General features: G+C 36.2%; 14 protein-coding genes and 6 pseudogenes across 20 annotated transcripts, besides 3 other annotated features; 13 read left to right on the top strand and 7 right to left on the bottom strand.

Moving 5' to 3' along the window:
* Positions 1-2,105: part of a mobile genetic element that runs on past the window's edge.
* Positions 288-689, bottom strand: TVAGG3_1042430 (uncharacterized protein; the record flags this gene model as incomplete). Its single annotated transcript, XM_051255547.1, has 1 exon — positions 288-689. The coding sequence occupies one exon, from the start codon at positions 687-689 to the stop codon at positions 288-290; it is 402 nt and encodes a 133-aa protein (XP_051081121.1).
* TVAGG3_1042420 (uncharacterized protein) lies at positions 706-1,222 on the top strand (the record flags this gene model as incomplete). The annotated part of the gene is made up of 1 exon (XM_051255546.1): positions 706-1,222. A coding segment is annotated over one exon (517 nt), but the record flags the coding sequence as incomplete, so codon positions are not given.
* Positions 2,106-3,689: 1,584 nt separating the features above from the next.
* TVAGG3_1042400 (uncharacterized protein) lies at positions 3,690-4,277 on the top strand (the record flags this gene model as incomplete). Its single annotated transcript, XM_051255545.1, has 1 exon — positions 3,690-4,277. The coding sequence occupies one exon, from the start codon at positions 3,690-3,692 to the stop codon at positions 4,275-4,277; it is 588 nt and encodes a 195-aa protein (XP_051081119.1).
* A 1,956-nt stretch (positions 4,278-6,233) lies between these two features.
* Positions 6,234-6,270: a mobile genetic element.
* A 452-nt stretch (positions 6,271-6,722) lies between these two features.
* TVAGG3_1042380 (protein of unknown function, DUF4106 family) lies at positions 6,723-6,967 on the top strand (the record flags this gene model as incomplete). The annotated part of the gene is made up of 1 exon (XM_051255544.1): positions 6,723-6,967. A coding segment is annotated over one exon (245 nt), but the record flags the coding sequence as incomplete, so codon positions are not given.
* A 2,028-nt stretch (positions 6,968-8,995) lies between these two features.
* Positions 8,996-24,635: part of a mobile genetic element that runs on past the window's edge.
* On the top strand, positions 10,208-11,085 carry TVAGG3_1042370 (annotated as a pseudogene). The gene has a single exon. A coding segment is annotated over exon 1 (878 nt).
* Positions 11,259-11,669, top strand: TVAGG3_1042360 (protein of unknown function, DUF4106 family; the record flags this gene model as incomplete). Its single annotated transcript, XM_051255543.1, has 1 exon — positions 11,259-11,669. The coding sequence occupies one exon, from the start codon at positions 11,259-11,261 to the stop codon at positions 11,667-11,669; it is 411 nt and encodes a 136-aa protein (XP_051081117.1).
* On the top strand, positions 12,044-12,529 carry TVAGG3_1042350 (protein of unknown function, DUF4106 family; the record flags this gene model as incomplete). The annotated part of the gene is made up of 1 exon (XM_051255542.1): positions 12,044-12,529. A coding segment is annotated over one exon (486 nt), but the record flags the coding sequence as incomplete, so codon positions are not given.
* Positions 12,584-13,380, top strand: TVAGG3_1042340 (annotated as a pseudogene). The gene has a single exon. A coding segment is annotated over exon 1 (797 nt).
* Positions 13,410-14,640, top strand: TVAGG3_1042330 (annotated as a pseudogene). Its single transcript has one exon. A coding segment is annotated over exon 1 (1,231 nt).
* On the top strand, positions 14,679-15,098 carry TVAGG3_1042320 (protein of unknown function, DUF4108 family; the record flags this gene model as incomplete). Its single annotated transcript, XM_051255541.1, has 1 exon — positions 14,679-15,098. One exon carries the CDS (start codon positions 14,679-14,681, stop codon positions 15,096-15,098), a length of 420 nt encoding a protein of 139 aa, XP_051081115.1.
* On the bottom strand, positions 15,115-15,567 carry TVAGG3_1042310 (uncharacterized protein; the record flags this gene model as incomplete). The annotated part of the gene is made up of 1 exon (XM_051255540.1): positions 15,115-15,567. One exon carries the CDS (start codon positions 15,565-15,567, stop codon positions 15,115-15,117), a length of 453 nt encoding a protein of 150 aa, XP_051081114.1.
* TVAGG3_1042300 (protein of unknown function, DUF4106 family) lies at positions 16,030-16,479 on the top strand (the record flags this gene model as incomplete). The annotated part of the gene is made up of 1 exon (XM_051255539.1): positions 16,030-16,479. One exon carries the CDS (start codon positions 16,030-16,032, stop codon positions 16,477-16,479), a length of 450 nt encoding a protein of 149 aa, XP_051081113.1.
* Positions 17,862-18,062, top strand: TVAGG3_1042290 (uncharacterized protein; the record flags this gene model as incomplete). The annotated part of the gene is made up of 1 exon (XM_051255538.1): positions 17,862-18,062. One exon carries the CDS (start codon positions 17,862-17,864, stop codon positions 18,060-18,062), a length of 201 nt encoding a protein of 66 aa, XP_051081112.1.
* Positions 18,092-18,479, bottom strand: TVAGG3_1042280 (annotated as a pseudogene). The gene has a single exon. A coding segment is annotated over exon 1 (388 nt).
* On the top strand, positions 18,975-19,304 carry TVAGG3_1042270 (annotated as a pseudogene). The gene has a single exon. A coding segment is annotated over exon 1 (330 nt).
* Positions 20,006-20,693, top strand: TVAGG3_1042260 (annotated as a pseudogene). Its single transcript has one exon. A coding segment is annotated over exon 1 (688 nt).
* Positions 20,741-21,004, bottom strand: TVAGG3_1042250 (uncharacterized protein; the record flags this gene model as incomplete). The annotated part of the gene is made up of 1 exon (XM_051255537.1): positions 20,741-21,004. One exon carries the CDS (start codon positions 21,002-21,004, stop codon positions 20,741-20,743), a length of 264 nt encoding a protein of 87 aa, XP_051081111.1.
* TVAGG3_1042240 (uncharacterized protein) lies at positions 21,948-23,003 on the bottom strand (the record flags this gene model as incomplete). Its single annotated transcript, XM_051255536.1, has 1 exon — positions 21,948-23,003. A coding segment is annotated over one exon (1,056 nt), but the record flags the coding sequence as incomplete, so codon positions are not given.
* TVAGG3_1042230 (phage tail repeat-like family) lies at positions 23,378-23,962 on the bottom strand (the record flags this gene model as incomplete). Its single annotated transcript, XM_051255535.1, has 1 exon — positions 23,378-23,962. A coding segment is annotated over one exon (585 nt), but the record flags the coding sequence as incomplete, so codon positions are not given.
* Positions 24,153-24,554, bottom strand: TVAGG3_1042220 (uncharacterized protein; the record flags this gene model as incomplete). Its single annotated transcript, XM_051255534.1, has 1 exon — positions 24,153-24,554. One exon carries the CDS (start codon positions 24,552-24,554, stop codon positions 24,153-24,155), a length of 402 nt encoding a protein of 133 aa, XP_051081108.1.

Raw genomic sequence — 24,635 nt, 5'->3', positions numbered from 1 at the left:
TTCTCTTCATCTGTAAGTTCTTTGACAGGTTTTGACAATGGTTCTGAACTTTTTGTTTGTGGTGTCAAATCTACCGTTTCAACTTCTTCGGTCATTTCATCTCAGTAAAAAATTTTAGTTTGGTTTGTTTTCAACTGGTTGTTGTTGTTTTTTAAGTCGGTCTAAAACTTCCTGAGGTATAGGAAGAACTTGACAAACACGTGGTTGTAACTGCTGGAAGCCGACAAATCCATCTTGAACCCATTTGTCTCAATGCTGTATTGTTCATTTCATCTCAGTAAAAAACTTTACATTCCCCACGTTTGAGGCGGTTGAGGTTGGTTATTGTTTACCCATTGTTGTGCATGGTTATATCCTCTGTTAAAGAATCTTTCACCTTGGTCCATATAGTGTCCTGCTTGGTTATAGTAGTCATTTGCTTTGTTATAATAGTTTCCTGCTTGTCTTCCTACATTGTCCATCCATCCTTGAACTTTTCCTCTTGTTTCAGGATTTGGAATAAGATTTGTTGCATCTCGTGCTACATCCCAACCTTTCTGTACAGTTTGTATAATAGGTTGTGCTTTCTCTTTAAGTATACCTAATGTACTCAAAATCTTCCTTCCAACTCCAAATACACCTCTGGCTATTGTTCCCACTGCGGGCAAAAATCTGGATGCAACTCCTGCTAATGCGCCAAATAAACCCATTTCTTATAGGATAAAAATGACGAATCCAAACAAGGACCTCTATGTTTCTAAAGCGACAAAGAAAGCACTCATGGTAAAAATCTTTAGTTCAACACCAAATGCTTGGTTTATGGATATCTTGGAAAACATTCCGAGGTATAGAGAAGATGGACCACCATACTGGTTAATATTTGTCGGTCAAAACACAAGATACTGTGAAGCCATACCATTATGGTCCAAAAATATTTTAGATGTGAAAACTGCTTTGACAATATTCGTTGACAAATACCATCCAACAAAACTGACATCTGACTGTGAAAGTTCTTTCAAATCAGATGATGTAAAAAACTATCTGCGTTCAAAAAATGTAAACCAATATTTCATTGTCGACCAAAACCATTCTGCTCTTGGTGTCATTGACGGTTGTATAAAAATGTTAAGAGACTTAAACCAACCACAAGGTGGTGAAGCAAATGAAATGTCATATGACGACAAATATAGACACTTCTCCATGGCAAAGATGAGACAAGTTTTAAATATTTACAATAGCCGTAAACAAAAAGGTTTGGGAAACCACTCCCCCGAAGAAATGAAAAACAACCCTGACTTAGAGAAAGACTATATATTTAATAATTTAGTCAAAAGAGACAAACAAGAAAGAATGCCGGGCTTCAAACTTCAGAAAGGTGACAAAGTAAAAATAGAAATACCTAAACGCGACCCATATGAAAATACTATTGACTATGACAACAATGGGAACCCGACAGGTACTCACATTCGTGTTCGTAAAAATAGAAGAAAGTATACAAGAGAATATTATGAAGTTTTAGGCAAACATGGCAAAATGTACAGACTGCAAGCAGAAGATAAAACTACTATTGTCAGACCTCGTTTCAAACTTGTCAAAGTTCAAGGTGGTATACTTTCAAAGACAGTTCCTAACAAATATAAGACAACTCCTGACGAATATGCTAAAGAAGTTGAAAATGACGACTAAGCAATTCTATACCATGCGTAAACTGTCATGTAAGGTGGCATGTAGTCTTTACCCAAGCCTGTTGGATTTGTTGTGAAAGTATGGACATGATTTCCTCCTGGTTCAGTTGGTCGAAAAGTCTTTTTTGCTGAATGGTTATAATCTGGAGATAAAACGTCATTGCCAGCATAATATTCTGAGTTGTATAATGGGTGGTCTCTTAATGAGTGGCTATGGTCGCCAGAAAAGTTTGTAGTTCCTGTATGAGTGTGCGGTGGAAGGTTTGCTTCTTTAATTTTCTTCGAACCACCTGTTTCCTTTGAAGAGTTTGCACAATACAAAAACCTGTCGACTATTTGTTCCCATGCACCAACACCAAACATTACTTGAGGACCTCTTGCTTCCATAGATGTATAAATAGAACCTACTGGGTTCATTAAATCAAACATATGAGACATTATAGGATTGTCTCTTTTGAACTTAAAATATAGTGCAACTATTTCAGGTTTCTTCTGGTTTGTGTAAGAATATTTTTTATAATATAATCTTATGTTTTCAGGGTAGGTAAAATCTTGACTATAATATTTATTTCTGTCATCTATATAATAATATACTATTCTCGTTTTTTCTATTGCATTATATCTTTTATATCTATAATAATCTAAATATAATGTTTGCTTTTGTTCATCTGCATGTAGTGTTCCTTCGTCATCTACATAGTCATAATAATATGGTGCTGGAGCTGGGTCAGGCAATGTCATATCTGCCATTTCATAAACTCGGAAATATTTCTTTTGTTCGTCTCCATATAAGTTTAAGTAGCAGTTGTTGTCTAATGGAACTTTAACTTGTGTACCATCATTCTTTATATAGCTTACATACATTTCATTGTTATTTTTCGGAATGAGTTTATACCGTATACCATTTTTTAAGGAATGTACAAACTGCCATCTAAAATATTTATTTTCTTCATTGAAAGAAAAGTCACCAACAATAGTTTCAATATTTTTTGTTGTTCCTATCAAACTTTGGTATATTTCATTGACATATGTTTTATCTGCTTTCTTCTCTAACTCATCGTTAACATAAGTTTTATCTGCTTTAAGGTCTAAACATCCTGAAACCCATCCTGTATCAGCTTTAGTTTTTAAAATCTTCGATGTCCATCCATGATACCATTCAACCCTTTCTATAATTTCATTATCTTTTTCATCCACATATTCCTTATCTGCCTTCTTCACTAACACACTAGCCATAAGTCCCTTATCTACCTTATTTTCAAGGCTAACGTTTAAGTCTGTTATTTCAGATATAGAATGTGTATGAGTCTTTTTAGAATATTCGTTTTCAGCTCTCGTCACTTCACTTGACATTTTATTGTCAACATATGTTTTGTCTGCTAGTTCAGGATGAGTATGTTCTTTTGTTGCATAAGCATTGTTAGCTCTTTCTTCTTCTTTTGCTATTGCATCGTCTACATATTCTTTGTCAGCTTTGTTGTCAACATCTGCTTTCAAAAGAAGTTCATTTATAGGTTTCTCGTTTAAAGTTCCTTTTGTTGGATTTATACAGACAGTATTGTTCTTCTTGTCTTGAAATAGAAACTCATCTGTCATTGGGTTTAATGTCAGTTTTAAGTTTCCTTCTTTCAATGACTCAGATATCTTAGAATAGTTTGAAAAGTTTGTTGTGTTCTTATTTAGAGCTTGCATAATGAGTTGTCGGTTGTGTTGTATTTCTCTCATGGAAGCAATATCTTTCGACATTTTTATTCTAGATAAAATATGCTTCCAATAGAAAAAGAAAATTCAAGAGTTGCTACAACTAAACCATTAGATGAACTTTTTACTAATGTCGGTCAAAAGTTTGAGACAGAGACCGTAAAGCATGAAGGCTATCGTTTTGACTACCCATTAAGATGGCTAAGAGACCCATCTGTCACAAAAGCTATTGGCTTTCGTAGAATGAAGTTCATTTCAGAAGCCATACATGGTTTCCCATTTACGGTCGGTTTTGAAGTTCGATACTATAACAAAGAAAAACGTATGTATGAGAAATTTGAACAGGGAAAACTTTTACAAGTTAGTTTGCTTGTAAACTTAGAAACAACTCTTCAAGCTTTTCAAGAAAAAATAAACGATATCTATATCGAATATGCAAAACAGTATAACATTGACGAAGGAGAATACCATCTCGATATTATTTATGACAGGAAAAATGCAACTGTTAAAATCAATAGAATAGAAGACCTTGGAGAAAACGTTTATATTTCTACAAAATATAACAACTTGGCATGGTATAGATTTATGAGGATGTTAAATCAGCCTGCAGCATATCCAGTACACCCAGACTTTTATGAAGTCGAAAACCCTAATGGAACATATGAAAATGTTTTCGACCCAGCTGCTATTATTGTTCATGCTTCATTTTCTGGCGCCCAAAACTCTTTCTTATGCTTGGCAAATGACTTTTACGAAAAACCTACAAAGTTATACGAACCACCAAGTGGAAGTATTTCAGACTTTCAAGTATGGTTTACTACAGATGGAAGAAAAAGAATAATTCCATTATACCATGCGTTTTACTTAGAACTTAGTTTCATATACAACTACTATCGAACGGTAAAAATATAATTTTTTAATACGGTTGAGGTGTTGGATTTGGTTGCCAACTAGACTGTGGTGCAGGTTCAGGCTGTTGTATAACAGGAGCTTGCTCTTCTGGTTCAGGGTCTTTAGGTATAATACCAACAAACTGACCTACTCTTTTACCAATATTTTTGACACCGTTCCAAATTCCTCTTCCGACGGTTTTTATTCCATTCCATATACCTCTTCCAACTTCTGAAGAAGTTTCCAATACTTACTGAAGAAACCCATTTTACTATATGTAAAAATCTAATGTCCGCCTAGTCTTTGCGTTTCCTGTTGAGTTCCATAGCATTCTTTAACTGGAGCTCATACATTCTGTTTCTCCTCTGGTAGAAAACATATTCTGGGTCAACTCCTGTGTTCGCGTCATCTGCATAAAGTTGTTTATATCCCACTTCAGGGTTTGTATAAAACTCTTTCCATCTCATATTTGCATACCATGGTGGCAAACCTAACGCAGCGTCATTTGACATGGCAGTTTGCATTTGTACATCTGTTGGCACTTGACCATAGTTTGCCATTGCAGTTTGTATTCTAACTTCATTTGGAATATTCTCTGGGTTTGGTTGTCCAGGTTGCTGTGCATTCGCTAAGTTCTGTGCGTCCATTTAATATTAGATAAAATATCTCTTACGAGTACATATACTGAACATTTGCAGGCATTGGTTCATCTTCATATTCTCTGTACTTTTCTGCCACGTCAAATAAATAAATGACACAATGGAAAAAACCTAAAACAAGTAGTCCTATTTCAAACCACATTTACTTACTAATAAAATTTCTTTGTTATGACACTTTCTCCGGTTTATAGGACCTCTCTCATATTCTATCTTGTCATATCTAAACTCATAGTCATGTATGTCCTCTAACCATCTCATAACGGTTTCCAAACCACTTTTATCGGATGTAAAGTAAAAGCATGGATGGTTATGTATAACGTCTAAAGTTTCTAAAGAGTCTCTCAAAGTCCAGTCTACTTGGTATTGAAAATCCCATGTGTTATAGAACGGCGGGTCCACTATAAAGAAAACATTTTCCTTGTCTTTATATTTTTCATACAACTCTGTCCAATGACATCTCACAAACTCTATACCCTCAATATATTTTTCTATGTTCTGTTTGAAAACATTTGTATAGTTAAGATATAAAACTTTTGACATAAGTGTTTCAATGTCATGAACTCTTATAGAACCACTATATAATAGTCTAGCAGATATACTATCCCAGTCTATATATTCTGCTTTTTTCAAAACCTCTCTCACAATATTTTTGTTATCTAATGGTATACGTTCCATCTTACCTATAGGTATCTTTTCTTTTAACTCTTTCAATATATTGTTTGTGTCTGGAATATGTTTGAGACGGTCCATATAGTTGTCGAAGTCATTGCATATAATCTTTGAGTCAGGAAATACGGTATGACATAAATGGGATATATAGAAACTTCCACCGAACAAATCTACAAATGTTAGACCATTCGGTAGTTTCTTAAGTTCTCTCAATATAATATCTTTACATCTACTCTTATTTCCAAAGAACGGTAACGGAGGTTTTGTAAAATTCATTTATATATAATAATAAAAATGTTTTTACCCGAAAAGTGACAGAAAAGTGACAAAGCATGAAAACATATATAATTTGTGAAAAGCGACACATTATATAATGTTTTCGACCCAGAAGAAGGCTTCTTCCCAGAAGCAATGGAGGAAGAAGAAGAGTCCTCCGAATTCACACCAGAAGACTAACAATTTTCCGAATAAAAACTTCATTTATACTAAACATCTTCGGGGCTAGAGGGCACGAAGTGCCTGGAAGCCCCACTACCTTTTTTTTTTTTTTGAAGTCTCGATTTTAACAAATTATTGCAAGATTTAATGGCGCACTTACACCCATATGACATAGAATTCAATTATGTTATTTAAGGTTAGTTTTCAATTGTAATAAACAGAAATTCATCAAAAGTGACAGCTCTCAATTTTTTGACATTTGTAAATTCTAAATTGAATGAGAAAAATGAAATAATACTAAGCATAATACAATATTCTAGATTTAATTATAATTAGGAAAAAGTTAGTTTTGAGAGTACTTTTCATAGGCATATAGAATGAAATCTTCTGAAAAATAATATCACATAAACTCATATTATTTTAAAAAAAAAAAAGGTAGTGGGGCCTCCAGGCACTTCGTGCCCTCTAGCCCTGAAGATGTTTAGTATAACTTTGTCCGGACAAGTAAGGGTCTATCGTCGCTACAGGAAAAGTTACAGGCGTTCCAAGGAAGTAAACTTTGAGAAGCCTTTTCCCCTTATAGAATGAGATAGGACGGTTATTTTACAAAACTGACAACACTTTGACCGAGTAGTTTTTTGTGCTGAACAAAAAGTGTCATATAAACATCTGTCAAAAACCGTTTTTTACTTCACTTAAAATGCCACGTAAGCTACGTAAGAATATACGTAAGAGGAAGGGAGCATTGAAACATCCAATAGTAAAACTGACACCACAACAACAGTTGCAACAACAAATGATGAATGACCCCACTATGTTGCAACAAATGTCAAGCAACCCTATGCTTTTAAACCGAGTTATTGGTGCACAGAGTGGAGGTTTAAGAGCGGCACTTTTAGCGAAAATGGCAGGCTATGGTGGAGCTGCAGACGGAACAGCTTATAACCCTCAAAGTCAAATGAATTTGAGTTCACTCAAAAATCAAATAACAGATGTCAAAAAGTCAAACATAGACATACAGAAACAAATAAGTGAAAACGAAAAAAACTAGAATATGACAGACACACAAAGAAACTCAATGAGTTAAACGTAGAGAAAAAGAAGAAAGAAGAACAACTGAAAGAACTAAGTACAGAGGAATATGCGAAAAAAGTGTCAGAAAAAGCAGCAGAAGTAGCAAAAATGGAACAAGATGTTATAAATTTGAAAAACCATACTACTCAATATAAAGTACTGAAAGATGAAGAAATAAAACAAAAAGCCCTGAAGACATATATGGATAGCGATGAGTATAAAAAAGAAGTTGAAGCAAATGTAAAGGCAGAAAAACTTTTACAGTTGCAAAACCAAACCGTACAGTATGAAAACTTAGCACAAGAAAGTAAAAATAACGACGCAGCCATGCAAAAGGCAATGAAAAGCGCAGAATATATAAAAGCTAATAATGACTGGTTAGATGCCCAAGCCAACGCCAAAGCAGCCCAACTTATAGGGTCAATAAGGACAAAAATACAAGCGGATGAAGACAGTTCAAATGAAGCTTTAATGAATGCTGACTTTAAGAACGCCTTCGAAGCTCTTCATAGTAAGGTGAAACTAGTGAACGACTTCTCATCTGGAAAGAAACTGAAGTCTGAAGGTTTCGACAAACGAGTTAAGAGAAGTAGCACAAAATATGACGAAAATAACAGATGCAGCAACGAGACAGGCAGTTCAAAGTGCCTATGACGCCGTTAGAGCAACTGTTGTGGAAAGTCAAGAAAAAGAGTTACAACAGACCAAAACAGACCTAGTAAATGCTTTCTTAAAACGAAAAGTCAGGTAGGACATTATGCTGCAGATGGAACATATGTGCCAGCTGGTGGAACTTATATACCACCAAACCCTCCAAGAGAAGCACCTGCACCAGGACTACCTAAAACATTTACATCGTCACATGGACACAGACACAGGCATGCACCAAAACCAACACAACAACAACACAACAACAACAGTTCAAAACACTGCACCACAACCAACAGTTCAAAATCCAGCACCACAACCAACAGTTCAAAACACTGCACCACAACCAACAGTTCAAAACACTGACCACAAACAGAGCAAGGACATAAAAGAAGTAGAGAACAAGGAAACCAAGAATTCTTAAAAATGCTTAAGGAAATTATGGTTACCCAGATACTCTTGACTTTAGTGACAGATATAAAGAAGCTATTAGAAAGTTCAAGGAAGGAAATACTGACCCGAACCTATTTAGCTTTATGGTTCAGCACCAAATGGGATATAATTTCAAACCTGGAAAATACAAGCTCGCTAAGGGATATGATTTAATAGCATATCATCCAAATGACATGATGAATTTACTCCGAGATATTTGGTGTCAGAGATAAATGATAATTCAACTATCTTCATGAAACGCGTAAAAAATAGAGACGGAACGAAAGAAGAAAGGTTATGAATGCGGATGGCTTAAATAGGGAACTTGTTAAAAACGGTCTCGGAATATATGAAATGCCAGCAGATGAGGTACAAGAAACTCCACAGGAAGAAGTTCAGATACAACCAGACATGGAAGAAATAGTTCAGCAACAACAGCTAGAAGAGCCTGAAGGAAACGAACAAGTCCCTCCTTTGGAAACTAACTTCACAGAACTAGATGAAGATTTGGAACAGCCGAAAAATCTTGACCCTCAACAAGAGTATGCGGAGAATATGGAATCTTTCCAAGAGTCTAAGAAAAATTCAGCTGACATAGTAGAAGAATATCGAAAAATGTTCGCCGACATACAAAAGACTCCAACATCAGATGAAAATATTCAGCATAGAATGGAAGAACTGAAAGAAAGTGTACGCAAATACAACAATCCTTTTTACTTACGACCATATAACGTTCAATCTTTGGCTGAACTCGGTGAAAATAAAAGGTTAAATTTCAACAAAACATATAGAAATGAAACATTGTTTAAAGTTCATTCAGAACCTAACCAATATGGAAACAAACCTACTTTTGTTTCTGCAGACTATGGAACTACAATGAGATGGGGTCATAAAGCTAATCCGGATAGGTGGTTCATAAACTTACAACCACAATTCCAAGAAGTTGTAGACGCAATGGAAGTGAATGGTGAACCAGATATAGCTGGTATTTTCAGCGCGGCTTTAATGCCATTGAAAGATATGAAACATGCAGATATTTTGGACCAGTATGAAATGAACATGGCTGATGGAAATATAACACCTGACGTTCTAGAACATTTATCTCAAAGAACTACACAGAACCATAGAGATGGTATATTTGGTGAAGAGTTTAGAAAGAAAGTTAGGGAGAAGAAGAGAGAACCTATTGTACATGACCTTGCAAACGAAAGTTTACAAAATGTCATAAAAACTTACTTTGCAGACAATGAACTGAGAAGGGATGAATATTTAAGAAAACTCAAATGGACAGTACCAAATGAAATGTTAGTATTGAAAAACATGTTCCTTGACAAAATAAAACCAACTACAGAAATAAATGACGCAAGACTGAAACATTGGGTAAAAGCTTTCCCATTCACAAAAGATATTATTGGTAACATGGAAAGAAAACCAGAATGGCTACAAAAACATATATTTGGAAACGAGCTTATTCCATATGGACAAGCTCTGTTTGAAGAGCTTGAACCGGAAACTCAGGAAAGAGTCATGCAAACAATACGCGAAGACTCAAATACAAACTATGACAAAATCTTTCTAGGATATAGGTTACCTGAGATGGGCGACCAGAGCCCAAAGGCAAAAAGGACATGGGAAATTTACAACATACTAGGTGAACATGAGGCAAAGATGCAACAACTTGAAGCAGAGGGCAAGTTACCAAAAGCGACACCAAAGAGAAGAGTAGAACAAAGTGAAAGTAGTGAAGAAGTAACTTCATCTAGTGAAAGTAGTGGCAATGAAGGAAAAAGAAGAGTTAAAAACTCAGTCAGGAAGAAAGTAAAGCTTGGTCCGAGTGGGTTCTATTATGACACATAAATCCAACTATTCTATATTTTTACCCATATGAAATGTACGCCGCTCAGAATATAACGCCAACAGTTTTGGATGCCATGAACGGAAATGTTTCCGAATGGTATAACGAATGCGACAATGCCATTAGAAGGTCAGAAATAGTTCCTGGAACTTACGAATATACAACTGCTGTTTCTTATGGAAACGTAGGTGAGTTTGGAGAAGGTTCTTCAACAACAGTAGATATTGCTTGCGACAGGTTTCATATTATTTCTATTGACAACTCATTCTTATACGTGGAACAAGACATTGAAATAAAACCTTCTGCCAAGTTGTCTGACAAGAAAGGTTGCAATGGAATTTTCTATGTCGGATACCAATATGCTCCAGAAGTTTTCATGGGATATAAGATATATTCTAACTCTGACTTAGTTCAAACAGTAACATGGGCAAACTATGAATGGTTCGCTTTGAGAAACTCAGTACAACCACAAGCTAGAGAACAAACAGACCAGTATGCAAATATTGAGAAAATAAGAAGACTTGACCCTAACGTTCCAGGAGTTTATGTTAACCTTTCTGGTTCAGAAACTGCTGCACTAAAGTAAAACTGAAACTTAGAGTTCCTTTGTCATCTTTCCTCATCTTCAGGTTTTTAAGATACTTGCCAAACTGGGCAGGAAAAATTTCTATCGAACTTACTCCAAGCAAAAATAACTTAGTCATTGCACCAACACAAGACCCATTCACTATTACAGACGTAAAGGGAACAAATCAAACGTCATTCGCCGAATTTTGCAAAGACAAAGTTGACTTAGACTTTGGTTTCTCAAACTTCAACAATGAAGTAAACTATTATTTCAATGCTGCTGGAACTGCTTGGGACCCAGTTAAGTTCACATGCGAAAAATTTGAATGCAAGAGAATAGAAAGCAGACTTGCAGTCTATATGTTGGACCCAGATATTTCAAATGCTTTAGCTGCCAAATATATTGCAGTTCCACTTATGTTCCCTATACACCAAATATCTGTCAAAGACTTTGCAGGTGAAGTTGGAAACCAAAGTGCTGACCCAGGTGCAAGAACAGATATTGCTTTAACAACTGCAATGAAACATGCAGATACTATGTTTGTACTGTTCAGACGAACTATAAATGACTATTCTTGTTTCTACAACCCCGGTATTAAATATCATATAAACATAGATGGCAAATATTATCCAAGAGAAGAATATTCTACAGTTGAGGATATGAGGTCATACAACTTGACATTAGATGCTATGAACTTTAACAACAACTTCACAACAACCATTAACCCTGAAATGCAAAGTTCTATTATGCCATATGTGAAAGTATGGACTCATACAGGAGGTCAAAAAACTCAATATACAAATGGAGACCGTTCAAACTTTTGGCTTGGCATTCCATTTGCTGACTCAGAAGACTTTATGGGTGGTATTTCAACTGTTGGTACTGTACAAATACAATATACTGGTGACAGAGACGGTCCAGATGAACTGAGAGCAAAGAAGTTTACAAAACCAATAGCACTTTTCACGGAAGATGCTCTTTTGAAGATTCGTTCGATGAAACCTGCTGGGGCTCCTCAGATTGGCATAACGACAGCTTCCATCGAGCAGATTTTGGCAGCAGGTCAGTAAGTTGTTCTTGAACTGACTTCTCTCCGTCAAATATTGACAGTACGCCAGTTTTGACATAATATTGTAGATAAACTTACCTTTAGAAATATCTGTAAGTTTTGTTGTTATATTTTTGTCGCTTCAAGAACTTTCACCATTTCAGTTATACCAACTTTCTTTGCTTTATGAAAATATTTTGGTTCAGCAAAGACTGCTATTCTATAACATTTACCATTGTTTGTATAAAGAACTATTCTGTCAATGTATTTGTATTGTTTGTGTGTGTAAACTTTGTTCTGCTTCAATTCGAAGAGATACTCGAATACGTCCATCTTTTTATTCTAAGTAAAATGTCATTTCCGAAAAATAGAAGCGTAAGTGTTTCAAAAGGTTTAATGGCGGTGGCAGATGTGAAGTTAAATTCACCAACTCAAACAAACAGTCAAAGTGTTGTTGTCAATGTCAAAGACAGAGATGTTGAAGTGGGGAAACCATACGAAGACGAAGATGGTATAACAATTGTTCCTGTAAAAGAACAACCAACATATCCTGAAGTTAGCAGAGACTTAAGTTCTGTTGCAGATATTCGAAACGACTACCAACAACTGAAAGACAAACTTCAAACTCAGGAGAAGATTTGTCAAGCTTTAGGTATAATGTTAAACTTGGTCGAACACAACCCTGTAAAAGTGAACTCATATGTCATTGCACCTCATGAAGTTTTGAAAGAACTATTGAAACTTTTGACAGAGGCAGACGATATAAACATCAAAGAAATAGAACCCGACATTAGTTGCTGTGGTGTTTCATATAATGTCATTGACAAGATATACGTTATGAAAGGAGGTGAAACGTTGAACTTAAAGTATAGTTTCCCAGACGTCATAAAAATATTTGACGACCACAACATTTCATTAAATTTATTTGCTAAGTAAATGGCAGAAGACATAATGGTTTATACTATTACGACTAAAAACCCTGAGTCATATAATTCTATAACAACAAACTTACAAAGTCCTCAAGGACGATATTGTAAACTAACTTAAACACAATGACGACTAAAGCCTGTTTTGCTCTTTTGACACCAGAAGACTTTATTGTTGTGAATGGTAAAAAATACTCCTTTGAAGATACTTACTCAGATATACCACCAACAGGTTTTGTTGACTTATTTAATACTTTAAGTACGGGTGTAACATGTGCTGCAACTAGAGCAGGTTTCATTATGTTTGGATGTCCGACTGAGTTTACTATAAACGATATGAGCTATAATACAAAACTTATTTCTGGTTTTTACTACCAACAGTTTCCTATAACAGGAAAAGGTGTCATACAAGGAATGTCTATTCCATTGACATTAAGCACACCAATCTTATATATTGTTTCAAACTTAGGTTCAAAGTGTTATTCGAATGTCGACAGAAACTATTATGACCAAAAGATACTTATGCGTATAAACAATACTTTCTCTGCTGGTTTGCCTATTGTTCATTCGAATGCAGAATTTTCAACCTTAGTGAACTCAAACACTTTGGCAAGTATAACGTTGACATTAGTTGACGCAAACTTTGTTCCTGTAAAACTTTTATGTCCTATGTATTTGTCAATGACGGCAGAAAGTTTCGAATTGGAAGATGCAACTGGTGAAAGTATTGTATTACAAGAACAACTTCAACAACAAATAGCTCAAGAACAACAAATGCAACAAATGCAACAACAAAGTCAAGAATAAAAAAAAATATTTTTTTTATTTTTATAAAAATGTACAGAATAGATGTTTCAGATTTTTATGACTTCCAAGCATTCAGAAATATGTGTCCATTTAGACTATAACAAAGCAGTCGAGAATTTGAAACGTTTAGTCATTTATGTCGACTCTGCCCCAGAATGTTATGTATGAAAGAATGGGATGTAGTCTTTAACAAACCTAAAGCAACAATAGTTTCAGAACAAGAATGTAGACAGAAACTTAAGAAAATAAAAGTCGTACAAGTTGGCATGAAGATGTTAGATGCTTGGGATATCTTATTGTCAAACTTGAAGATTTTTCAGTTCGAGGTATAAAGTTCTATACACCTTCTCCAAACTTCTATTCTATCTTCACTGGATATAAATACGAACAAGTAGAATGGAAAGAAAATATTATAGAAGCTTGGTTAGACCATGTCAAAGAAATTATATGCAATGGAAACGAAAGAGTCTATGAGTATATCTTATGTTGGTTTGCAAACATCTTACAACATCCAAGTGCTAAAAATGAAACTGCTCTCATTATAATTGGAAAACAAGGAACTGGTAAGAACACATTCTTTACAGATATTTTATGCAAACTGTTAGAAGGCTATTCGAACCGAATATGACAAACTTAGAAAACATCTGTGGCAAGTTTAACTCCTCAATAGAGAATATGAAACTTATAGTATGTAACGAACTTCAAAGTATAGATACAACAAAAGTTTTAAACTCAGATGCTTTGAAGAGTCTTATAACAGACAAAGTTGGAGTTGTTGAAAGAAATATAAAGACCAAAGAGTTTGTGAAAATGTTGCAAACTTCATTATGGTTTCAAACAATGCTGTTCCGATGAAGTTAGAAAGTTCTGACAGAAGATATGTAGTTGTCAGAACGTCAGATTCTCATATGCAAGATACAGAATATTTTGACGACTTAGCAGAAACTTTGACATCTGACTTTTACAACCACTTGTTCTCATATTTTATGACATTAGATATTTCAAAGTTCAATCCAAGACAAATTCCACATACCGAAGAGAGACAAACATTGTTAGAAGCAAACAAGAGTGTATATGAACTGTTCATAGATGAAACTGACTTTGAGTGTTTAGATGAAAGGTCATTGTACGATTCGTATAAACAATATTGTCAAGAATATGGTTATATGACAGCGTCTAAACGAACATTCTTGGCAAATGTCAAAAGTCTTTTAGACGTACAGAATGGTGTATATACAAAGAAAATTTTTATCTGAGTAAATTTTAAAAAAAATATTTTTTTTATCCGATAGAAAAAGATGGCAAAATTCATCTCAGTAAACAAGTACATGTCAGGACTTAAAGAAGAACTAGACCCATTCACATATTTGAATGTTTACTTCTACCATTTTGAAAAGTCTTCATTCAGCAAAGTTTGGAACATCGAACCAGTTAAGTTTGCTATTGTGACTAAAAATGGTGCGAAATTTGAAGACTTAGACATAGAAGGTTTGTTAGCAGTCAAAGAAAGTTTTGACAGAAGGTTTTCAAACCTTAAAGAAGGCAAAGCATACAAACTTGTTATACCTTATGAACCAAAGAAAGCAGACGACTATGAATATTATGAGTCTAAAGTTGTAGAAGTTCAAGGTAAATTGGGTAAAAAGATTTTAGAGTCTAAGCCAGTGTTTGCTCCTAAAGAGGAAGAGAACATTGACATTGACCCAGAAATGTTCTAAAAATAAAATTTTATTTTTACATGTCAAATTTCTTTTTCTCTGGAACTGGTTCAGGTTCTTTCTTCTCTTCTTCTACTTTCTTTTCTTTCTTTTCTTTCTTCTTCTTTTCTGGTGGAGTTATGTCAAATTTGGCGCAACTATATTTATGTAAAAGTTCTTTGTCCTTTAATAGCTCTTCTATTCTGTTTTCTATTTCATCTTCAAGAACAGCGCATGTGTCTTCTTTGCATTCTAAGAAGTTTTGTTGGACTTCATCTTTCCAAGAGGCGTCATCTCTGTCAACAAGTCTGTCATTGACAAATTTTAAGACTTCTCTGCTTAATGTTTTATGGTTCTTGTCATATTCCCAGAAACAGAACTTTAGAACAAATTCACCTTTCTTGTTTACACTATGTAAGATTTTATGGTCGACAGATGTTTTGCTGTCGAAAAGCTTGTCTCGAATATAGATAGCGAAATCGCTAGACATTTTCTAAAAGATAAAAATTTTAATTTTTCTAAAAATATGTTAGAAAAAAAGTTTGCTGACATTGACAAGAAATTTGAGAATGTTTTAAACAAGAACAAGAGGAAGTTAGAAAATGCTCAGATAAAGCCTATACATGACAAGTTCTTATTTGCTCAGAATGGTATAACAGGTCTAATTGCACCACCTGGGTCGGGTAAGACTTTCACTTATCTTAAAATGGCTGCACAACAACAAGAACTAGATGAGAAGAACCCATTCTATGAGTTAGTTGTCATTTGTAGTACTTCTGGTCAATTTGACCAAACCGTCAATTCGTTCAAAGATATTATAAAGAAGTCTAAGTTAGTATGTATAAAAGACTCTGAGTTGTTAGATTGGATAAAGAAGTACCAAAGAAGAGTTTTGAAGTATAATGCTATAAATGAGTATATAAATTCTAAGTTCAAAGACCCAAATGAGGAAATGCAGAGAATATTAGAGAAGAAACACTTCAGAAACAAACAGAAAGAGATAGAATACATTTCGAAGAAATTGCAATCTTACGATTGGAAGACTTACCCTCATAGATGTCTTCTTATCTTAGATGACTTTGCTTCTCATCCTTTGCTTAAGAATAGAGAACAAGATATGTGTCGAATTCTTAAGAAGCTCAGACACTTTAACATCTCAGTTGTCATTTGTGTACAGACAGCAAAGAGTTTAAGTAAGGATGTAAAGAGAATACTTACTGACATTGTACTTTTCCCCGGATTGTCCGAAGACGATTTCATGGAACTTATGAAAGAGTCCATGGCAGGTAAGTTTGACAGATATGAACTATGGGAGAAGTACAAAGTCATACAAGACCCTCATACTTCTTTCAGAATTCATATCTACGCAAACAAAGTTCAAATTGTAAAAAGTCAAGCTTGAAAAATAAAGAGTTCATTTACTCTGCTTGTTTGAAGTTGTCAAAATACTCTGTTATTTTTCACTGTTTTCATAGAGTTTTGGCGACCCCGAAAAAAGTCGGTCTCGCTGTTCTTCACTGTTTTCATAGAGTTTTGGCGACTACGTTTTTTTACGTACTCGCTGTTCTTCACTGTTTTCATAGAGTTTTGGCGACTAAGGTTTTTTACCTACTCGCTGTTTTCTCACCTGTTTTCTCACCTCTTTTTTTCACAACCGTTTTACATGGTAAACGTTATTTTTACATTATGACACGAAGTGAAGATTTGCACTTCGTCAAATTTTATAAAAAATTAGCGTTATTTTTACATTATGACACGAAGTGAAGATTTGCACTTCGTCAAATTTTATAAAAAATTAGCGTTATTTTTTCTATCTTTCACAAAAGACCAAAAATAAACGCTTTACATGTATTTTTCAGCAACTTCGTCAATAATTTTATAGCTTTATCTATCTCATCTACTTCAAACGTTTCTTTACCTTTTATGGGAGCACCATACATTTTCTCAAACTTTTCAAGTAGTTCTGTTTCTGCAGCTCTCATATCATTAACGAACACAACCTTGACTCTATTGACTGTACTGTCATATCTTTGAGTTATATTATATGTTCTTCCTATCTTATATCTCTTTGTATTGAAGTCCTTCGGTTTCTGAACGATGTAAAGTAAGCCTTCACTGCAACGTTCCGTATCGAATGAACCATATGTTATGAAGTTATATCCAACAACTGGGTCAATCCATAACAAAACTATTGGTATAAGACTTTTGTCGATGAGATATGCTGTAGTTCCATAGAATCTTACCGATATCATAAGCTCAGGATTTCTTGTCAAAATTTTCTGACTAGAAGCAATTCTAACCCAGTCCTTTGTTTTCTTTCCAGATGGAGATATAATGTCTGACAAAGAATATTTGTTTGTATTTCTTTGAGTATCTTACGTTTAAATCACCTATTCTAACCAATTTGGTGTCATTGTCTATCTTTTTAACTGTTTCAAACTCAATGTTTGTCATTTCTGTTCTTACATACAAAATAAAAAAATAAATAAAAATAAAACTAACTTTATTTTTTTGTCTTAAGGAAATTCATGAAAAGTGTCATTTTTTTCATGTCCGAAGACTCGAAGGTGCAACACTTCCAAAATACCGACGAACTCAGAAGAGCAGCATGGCAGTATCTTCTTGACAACTTCTTTTGAGTTCTCCAGGTACACCTTGGAAATGCTGAAGAACTCCGACACAGAGAATTTGGAGAAATTGCACTCCAATACTACCTTGACAAACAAAGGGTAAACAAAGGGTAAAATAAGACTAAAAACTTAACGTTTAAAAAGTGACATTTTTATGAGCTCCGAGTCACCGAGAAAACTTGGTCAGATGTTAGCAGCTTACTTCCCTGAGGAGGATGGAAGCGTTACATACGTAAGGTTCAAACACAACGAACCTGGAATTGCGTACAAAATTCGCAATTACATGACCATGGAAGAGTACGAAAGGTTCCTACAAGAGAAACCAGCTCTAAACAACTCAGAAAAGAAAGAATAAAAAGTTTAACTCGTAATTGTTTATTTTTTTTACTTGTATGGGCAAGCTGCAAGAATGAAGTCGACTATCTCAGTCTTTGTTTTGACGAGCTGGACGGCTCTTGCGAGTACGTCTGTTTTTGCGGTCTCCAGCTGGTGTCTGACCTTCGTAATTGCGCATGTTCTTGAGAGCTCCAACTGTAAATGATTGTAGGATGAAGAGTCTCTCAGACTGCTTGAGGTAGTCGTCACGGTCACGAACTGAATCTGTGGTACGAGTCGAATCGGTCGATTTGAGGGAAGAGACTGAAAAGCCTGTCGTCTTCCATCGGGGCTGTGGCATAATCTTTGCGTAAGCGGTTCAGACCTTCTTCGAACTCTTGGTCTCTCTTCGATTTGGATTGAGATTGGAATTGCTGGGTGGAGCTTGCTGGAACATCCAAGGGTTGGGGAAGTAAGGCATAGGCTGAGGAGGAGGGTAGTTCGGGAAGCCTTGTGGTGGGTAGTAACCTTGAGGTGGAAATTGGTAGTAACCTTGAGATGGAAATTGGTAGTAATTTGGTGGAGGGACTTGCTGGAATGAGGTTGCTGAGGAGACTGTTGTGGTTCTGCAGCTTTCGGTTCTTCTGGCTTTGGAAGGCATTCAGGAAGAGGAACGTCAGTCATCCGTTTGTGTCCTGTCGGAAGGAAAAATTTTTCCTGTCGGAAGGAAGAACTTTTTCTGTCGGAAGGAAACTTTTTCTGTCGGAAGGAAGAACTTTTTCTGTTGGAAGGAAAAACTTTTTCTGAAGTTCGACCAAAAAGTTCTCAATTTTCGAAAAATTTGAATGGTTTACGGACGGACAACTGGAAGAGTTCTTCCTGTCGGAAGGAAAAATTTTTCCCTTTGTCCGGAAAATTTTTTCCAGTTGTCGGGAAAATATTTTCCTGTCGGATGGAAGGACTCGGAATGCCAGAAGGATTTGACGAGGCAATTTACCTAATTGAAATTAACGACTGCGTAAAAGACTACTTGCGCAGGGTAATGAAGCCCAAGGTCAAGTTCACCACTATTTCTGGAAGGTCTACACTTCAGCTCGAGACTTCGACTGGAATTCCAATTCAAATACCAGACGGGACAGCCTACGATGGCATAAAGGACGCCAAAAGAGAAGCTCTTGTTAAGTTCCTAAACAACGTCCTTGGATAAAAATACCAAACAAGGAAACCCCCTACCCCATATGAAATTGGCAATTCAGTCTCTCCTTCACTTCTCGGGTCAGCCGTTCTACATAACTGTGAAGGCGACATCCAACCAGTACTGTAAACCTTAACGTTTAGAGTAAAAACATTTTTTTTTCATTTTTTGAATGAAGCAAGTTAAATTCGTCCCACACCAATCTGAATGGACCGATGAAGAGTTTCAAGCCATCGTTGAAGACGTTGAGAACGACATAGACGGCGAACTTAAAGGAGCTCAAATCACAATTGCAACCAAAATTGCAGAGGTCAAGGAACAGATAGCTCCACTTAAAGCTACCAAAGCTACTCTTGACCTCATGGATAGTTTACCGTTTAGATGTCAAGAGTGGAATAAGACAATTAAAATTAAAACTTCTAAACTACGAAGCTATACTCCAAAAGTTAGCAGAAATGAGAAGACTTTACCAGAGCTACTTACATGTAAGGGACTTACTTCAAGCAGTCCGACAAAGATGAATTTGTTGACATTGTCCCAATTTTGTCCGAAAGTCAGCTCAGATGTTTCGAACTGCTCCCAACATATCCGGAATATGAACGTTTGCCTGAACTCTTTCGGTTCCTCAAAAAACGTTTTTTGGTTCTCATGTTCCAAACTTTTATCGGAAGAGACAACAAACGTTCAGAAGAAGAACAAGATATTATTTTAAACTTGTTGTATGACATAACTGTCATAACAAGCTTTTTGAAGTAAAACCGCCATTCTCAAACCACTTCATTTTTTCGATGTCCGAACAAGCACCGAAGCCAAACTCAATGGCAGATGTCCTTTCAAGGTTGCCAGAAAAGCGCCCAGTTCAAATTCAAATTGCCCAATTGAACGCTCATCTGTCAAACACCATTAAGACTCTCCAAAGTAGTCTTATGGAAGAGATAACCAATCTCAAAGTCGAAGTCCTCACGAACCAAGCTTCCAATAAGAAAGTCCTGAACGATTTCGCGGAAACCTTGCGCCAATACAACATAGAGAACCAAAACCTTGCCCGACTCATCTACCGTTTCTTCGAAGAGATAGACGCCATCTGGAAGGTACTCGGAAAGGACAGAACATGCAACACCGTACTTCGTGAACACAGAATTGCCGAAGGTATTATCAAAGAAGAGGAAGAAGAGGAAGAAGAAGAAGAGAAACACGAAGAAAAGGAAGTTTGGGCAACCCTTGTTGTCGATGACGCTTACGAAATTTCCCAACCCTACCCATACAAAATCCGCAACAAGGCGACAGGCAAGGTTCTTACCCCAGTCCTCAACAACTTGGGACACTTGAACCTTAACCTTCGGAATTACGGTTCAGTTTCCATGGGAAGGCTTGTCGGTAATGCAATGGGTTCCAAATCCAGACAAGAAGTCGAGGGTCAGACACATTGACGGTGACAAGCTCAACAACCGTAAGGAGAACCTCGAGTGGTTCTAAGAGTAAAAAATTTTATTTTAGGGGGAAACCCCAAGTAATTTAGGTGTTTAGTTGGATAAGTATGTTAAATTAAGGGTAATTTGCAAAATTAGTTCCCGACCTTTGAATTGGACTCTTTCGTTATCCCAGTTGCGTAGGAGGTCGTCCCAGAGGAGTTGGTAGAATTGCCAATCCAAGGACGATTTGTCCTCCCAGGCATTGAGGATGTACTGCTCGTAGAGTTTCATGACCTCTGCCTTGCACCAGACACCCTCTCCCTTGGAACGTAAGGCTTCTTCGAAGTGCTCGAATGCGATTGGCTGCGTGACCATCCGAAATGACACTTTTTGTCCGTTTGGTCAATGTTCGTGTCTCGTGCCATAGTCGACGAAAATACAGACAAACAGGTTATATATGAGTTTGAGACCAAGAATGGTGTAACTCGACCTGTCCGATTCAAAGACTCCGAGGGCGACCATGAAATTAAACGGAAATTAGCTAGGAAGGAATATAAAAACGTTTTTACTTCATGCAATGTTTTATTTCTGTGCCGTCTTCAAGTATGCCCCAATATTTCCTTTTCGATATTACATGAACTTCGGAAAATACCTTATCTAGCTTAAAACAGCCCATCTTTTCACCGACCATTCCCATTTCAATGAGTTTGTTGTATCCTTCTTCGTTCGTCATGAGTGCGTCAATGTTCTCATAGTAAACCACAACTTTCGATTTGACTTCGGAGAAGAATTTGTTGTAGTTGTCAAGGACTGCTTTTGCGAACTGAGGGTAAGACCAATGTTCGACAATAGGTTTTAATGTGGTTACTAAGCCACTTTGACCTTGAGTGAATTCGTACTTCAAAACAAAAGGAGAAAACCTTTCAACAAAGTTGTCGACCTTCTCATAATGTTTACTCTTCATCTCTTGAGGTTTCTTAATGGAATATCCCCATGTCGAATTCATAAGCAATTTGAGTGTCATTGCAAGTTTGGGGTTTGAAGCTTTCCTAATATCATACAGTTGTTGTATGACTTTTCCAACTGTATAGTTCCTTCCCGGGAACTCACCATCTTCGTTTGGAATTCCAGTCGGAATATATTGGACAAACCTCATGTATGCAGCGTTAAGGTCGACATAGTATATCTTTTCATCTGAGTCGAACTTGTCGCAACCAATTGGTCCAGTTTGTGGAAATTCAAGTGAGTCTCTTATCTTCTGAGAAACTTCTCCTGTTATCTCATAAACATCGTCGAAGCAACCTGTTTCATATAAAACCTTCTGACCTAACTCAGATGCTCTCCAATACAATTTGACGTCAATTGGATGTCTCAATGGAAGTTTGTTTATAGCATCTTGAAGTTCTTGCAACCTCATTGGAAGTTCTTCTGGTTCAGGTTGGTATCCGAACAATCCAACTCCTTGTGGAATTGTGTACTTCTTTTGTACTAGAACTTTGTCTGGAACAACTTTTGGTCTTGCTAACAATGAAAAGTTTGTTTCGTCTTTTGGTACAAAAGTTTCTGTCAGCTTGTCATCTGGAATTGGTTCCAACAAACCTTTCTCGAAAAGAATGTTTACAGCTCTGACAATGTTGCACTTGCCTTTTCCGAACAATGGGTTTGTAAGACTTTCGTTCAACATGAAGTGGTTGTGGACAATTACAATCTTCAACCATGGTAAGTCTTTGTCAACAACATAGTCGTCATGTGAAGAACCTTTAGCTGTAGGTATGCTGACTCGGATATTGACATTTGCCAACGGTGCAATTTTTGCCAATTGACCTCTGAGAATGTACCTTGTCTTCACACATGACTCAAGATACTTCATCTTCTCTTCTGTAACAAGACCAGAGTTCCTGAGACATGTAAGAATGCAAGGTTCATTGACAATTGTTTCAATTGAATTGTAAATTCCATACCTTGTCAAGTCAATGTCAGACTTATTTATGAAGGGGAAGTATCCAGCATGTTGTCTGACTGCTTGAGGGTTAGGTTGGTACCATTCGAACTTGACACTTGCAATTCCTTCAATTGCATTCAAAATGTCTGAGTCGGAGTCAACCATTTGTTCTCTCTTTGTAGTCTTGAAAGCGTCAAGAAGCATTGCAGCTGTTGTGACATTGCCATGTGCATAGTAAATGTGACCATCCAAATCTGTTATGGTCAATCTGAGATTGTATCCTTTCTTATTTCCATCTTGTATGGCAGCAAGTACACCCATGAAGCCTTCTTTGTTCTTTCCTTCGTCAAAGTTTACTGTAAAGGTTCGACCAGAAGTAATTTGACTTCTAACTTCACGGTACTTCTCATATGCATATCTTGTTCTTTCCATGGGAGCATGTGCGTCTTCACCTTTTCCTTTTTTCCTTCTCAAAGGATGCAATTGTTCGTCATGTTTCCAGTAGAATCTGGCAAAGCCGTCGTGTCCTTCAACTTGAGGTTCACTAACATCGAAAGGCATGTCCATAAGACGTTCTTCTTCTAACCTCTCTAGTCTGTTTGGATAATTGGCACGTGCTGTTTCCAAATCCATTTCGTAGCGAAGACCAGACAATTTGTCATAGACTTTTATGGGTCTTCCCTTCCTATATTTAAAATTCTTCGAAACTCTCCAACCATATCTTTGTAACTCTGCTTTTATTCTAGCAGACTTTCTATCCATTCTATATGGGGGCATTTTTATAAAAATAAAAAAATATTTTTTTTTTTCTTTACATAACCGCCTGCTGCCATAAGTCTTTGACGCCAACCCATACCAGCTAATGAAGGTTGACTTGGTTTAGTTTCCAAACTAAACTTTGGTTTTGGTTTATCTTCAGTTTTTGGTTTTTCTTCTTCTATCGGTTTTTCGTCACTTTTCGGTTTCTCTGACTTTACTTCACTTGCAGGAACAGTTGTGTCGTCAACATCTTCATAAATATCATATGCCATTTGTTTTTGTTTTCCTTTCAACTTTTTGTGTTTGTTGTAAAGTTTAGAATATTTCGACTCTAAGTCAATGAGATGTTCTATAATGAACTGTTGGTCAGTGAAGTAAACTTTTCCATCTGTTGTCTCGAAAGCTCCTTCAGACTTCAATATTTTATTTGTGAGAGTCTGTTTCTTTTTTGAGATACTTGCCGTTCCATTTTTATGAAAAGTGACTTTGTAGTTAGGGTTTGTATTTCCAGACCTGGCACTTTCTATTATTGAATTTTTCTCTTCATCTGTAAGTTCTTTGACAGGTTTTGACAATGGTTCTGAACTTTTTGTTTGTGGTGTCAAATCTACCGTTTCAACTTCTTCGGTCATTTCATCTCAGTAAAAAATTTTAGTTTGGTTTGTTTTCAACTGGTTGTTGTTGTTTTTTAAGTCGGTCTAAAACTTCCTGAGGTATAGGAAGAACTTGACAAACACGTTGTTAACTGCTGGAAGCCGACAAATCCATCTTGAACCCATTTGTCTCAATGCTGTATTGTTCATTTCATCTCAGTAAAAAACTTTACATTCCCCACGTTTGAGGCGGTTGAGGTTGGTTATTGTTTACCCATTGTTGTGCATGGTTATATCCTCTGTTAAAGAATCTTTCACCTTGGTCCATATAGTGTCCTGCTTGGTTATAGTAGTCATTTGCTTTGTTATAATAGTTTCCTGCTTGTCTTCCTACATTGTCCATCCATCCTTGAACTTTTCCTCTTGTTTCAGGATTTGGAATAAGATTTGTTGCATCTCGTGCTACATCCCAACCTTTCTGTACAGTTTGTATAATAGGTTGTGCTTTCTCTTTAAGTATACCTAATGTACTCAAAATCTTCCTTCCAACTCCAAATACACCTCTGGCTATTGTTCCCACTGCGGGCAAAAATCTGGATGCAACTCCTGCTAATGCGCCAAATAAACCCATTTCTTATAGGATAAAAATGACGAATCCAAACAAGGACCCTATGTTTCTAAAGCGACAAAGAAAGCACTCATGGTAAAAATC

This window comes from Trichomonas vaginalis, chromosome I (genome assembly GCF_026262505.1).
Source record: "Trichomonas vaginalis G3 chromosome I, whole genome shotgun sequence".
Classification (NCBI taxonomy): Eukaryota; Parabasalia; order Trichomonadida; family Trichomonadidae; genus Trichomonas; species Trichomonas vaginalis.
The sequence above is the reverse complement of the archived record's forward strand: the minus strand, read 5'-3'. Positions and strand labels throughout refer to the sequence as shown.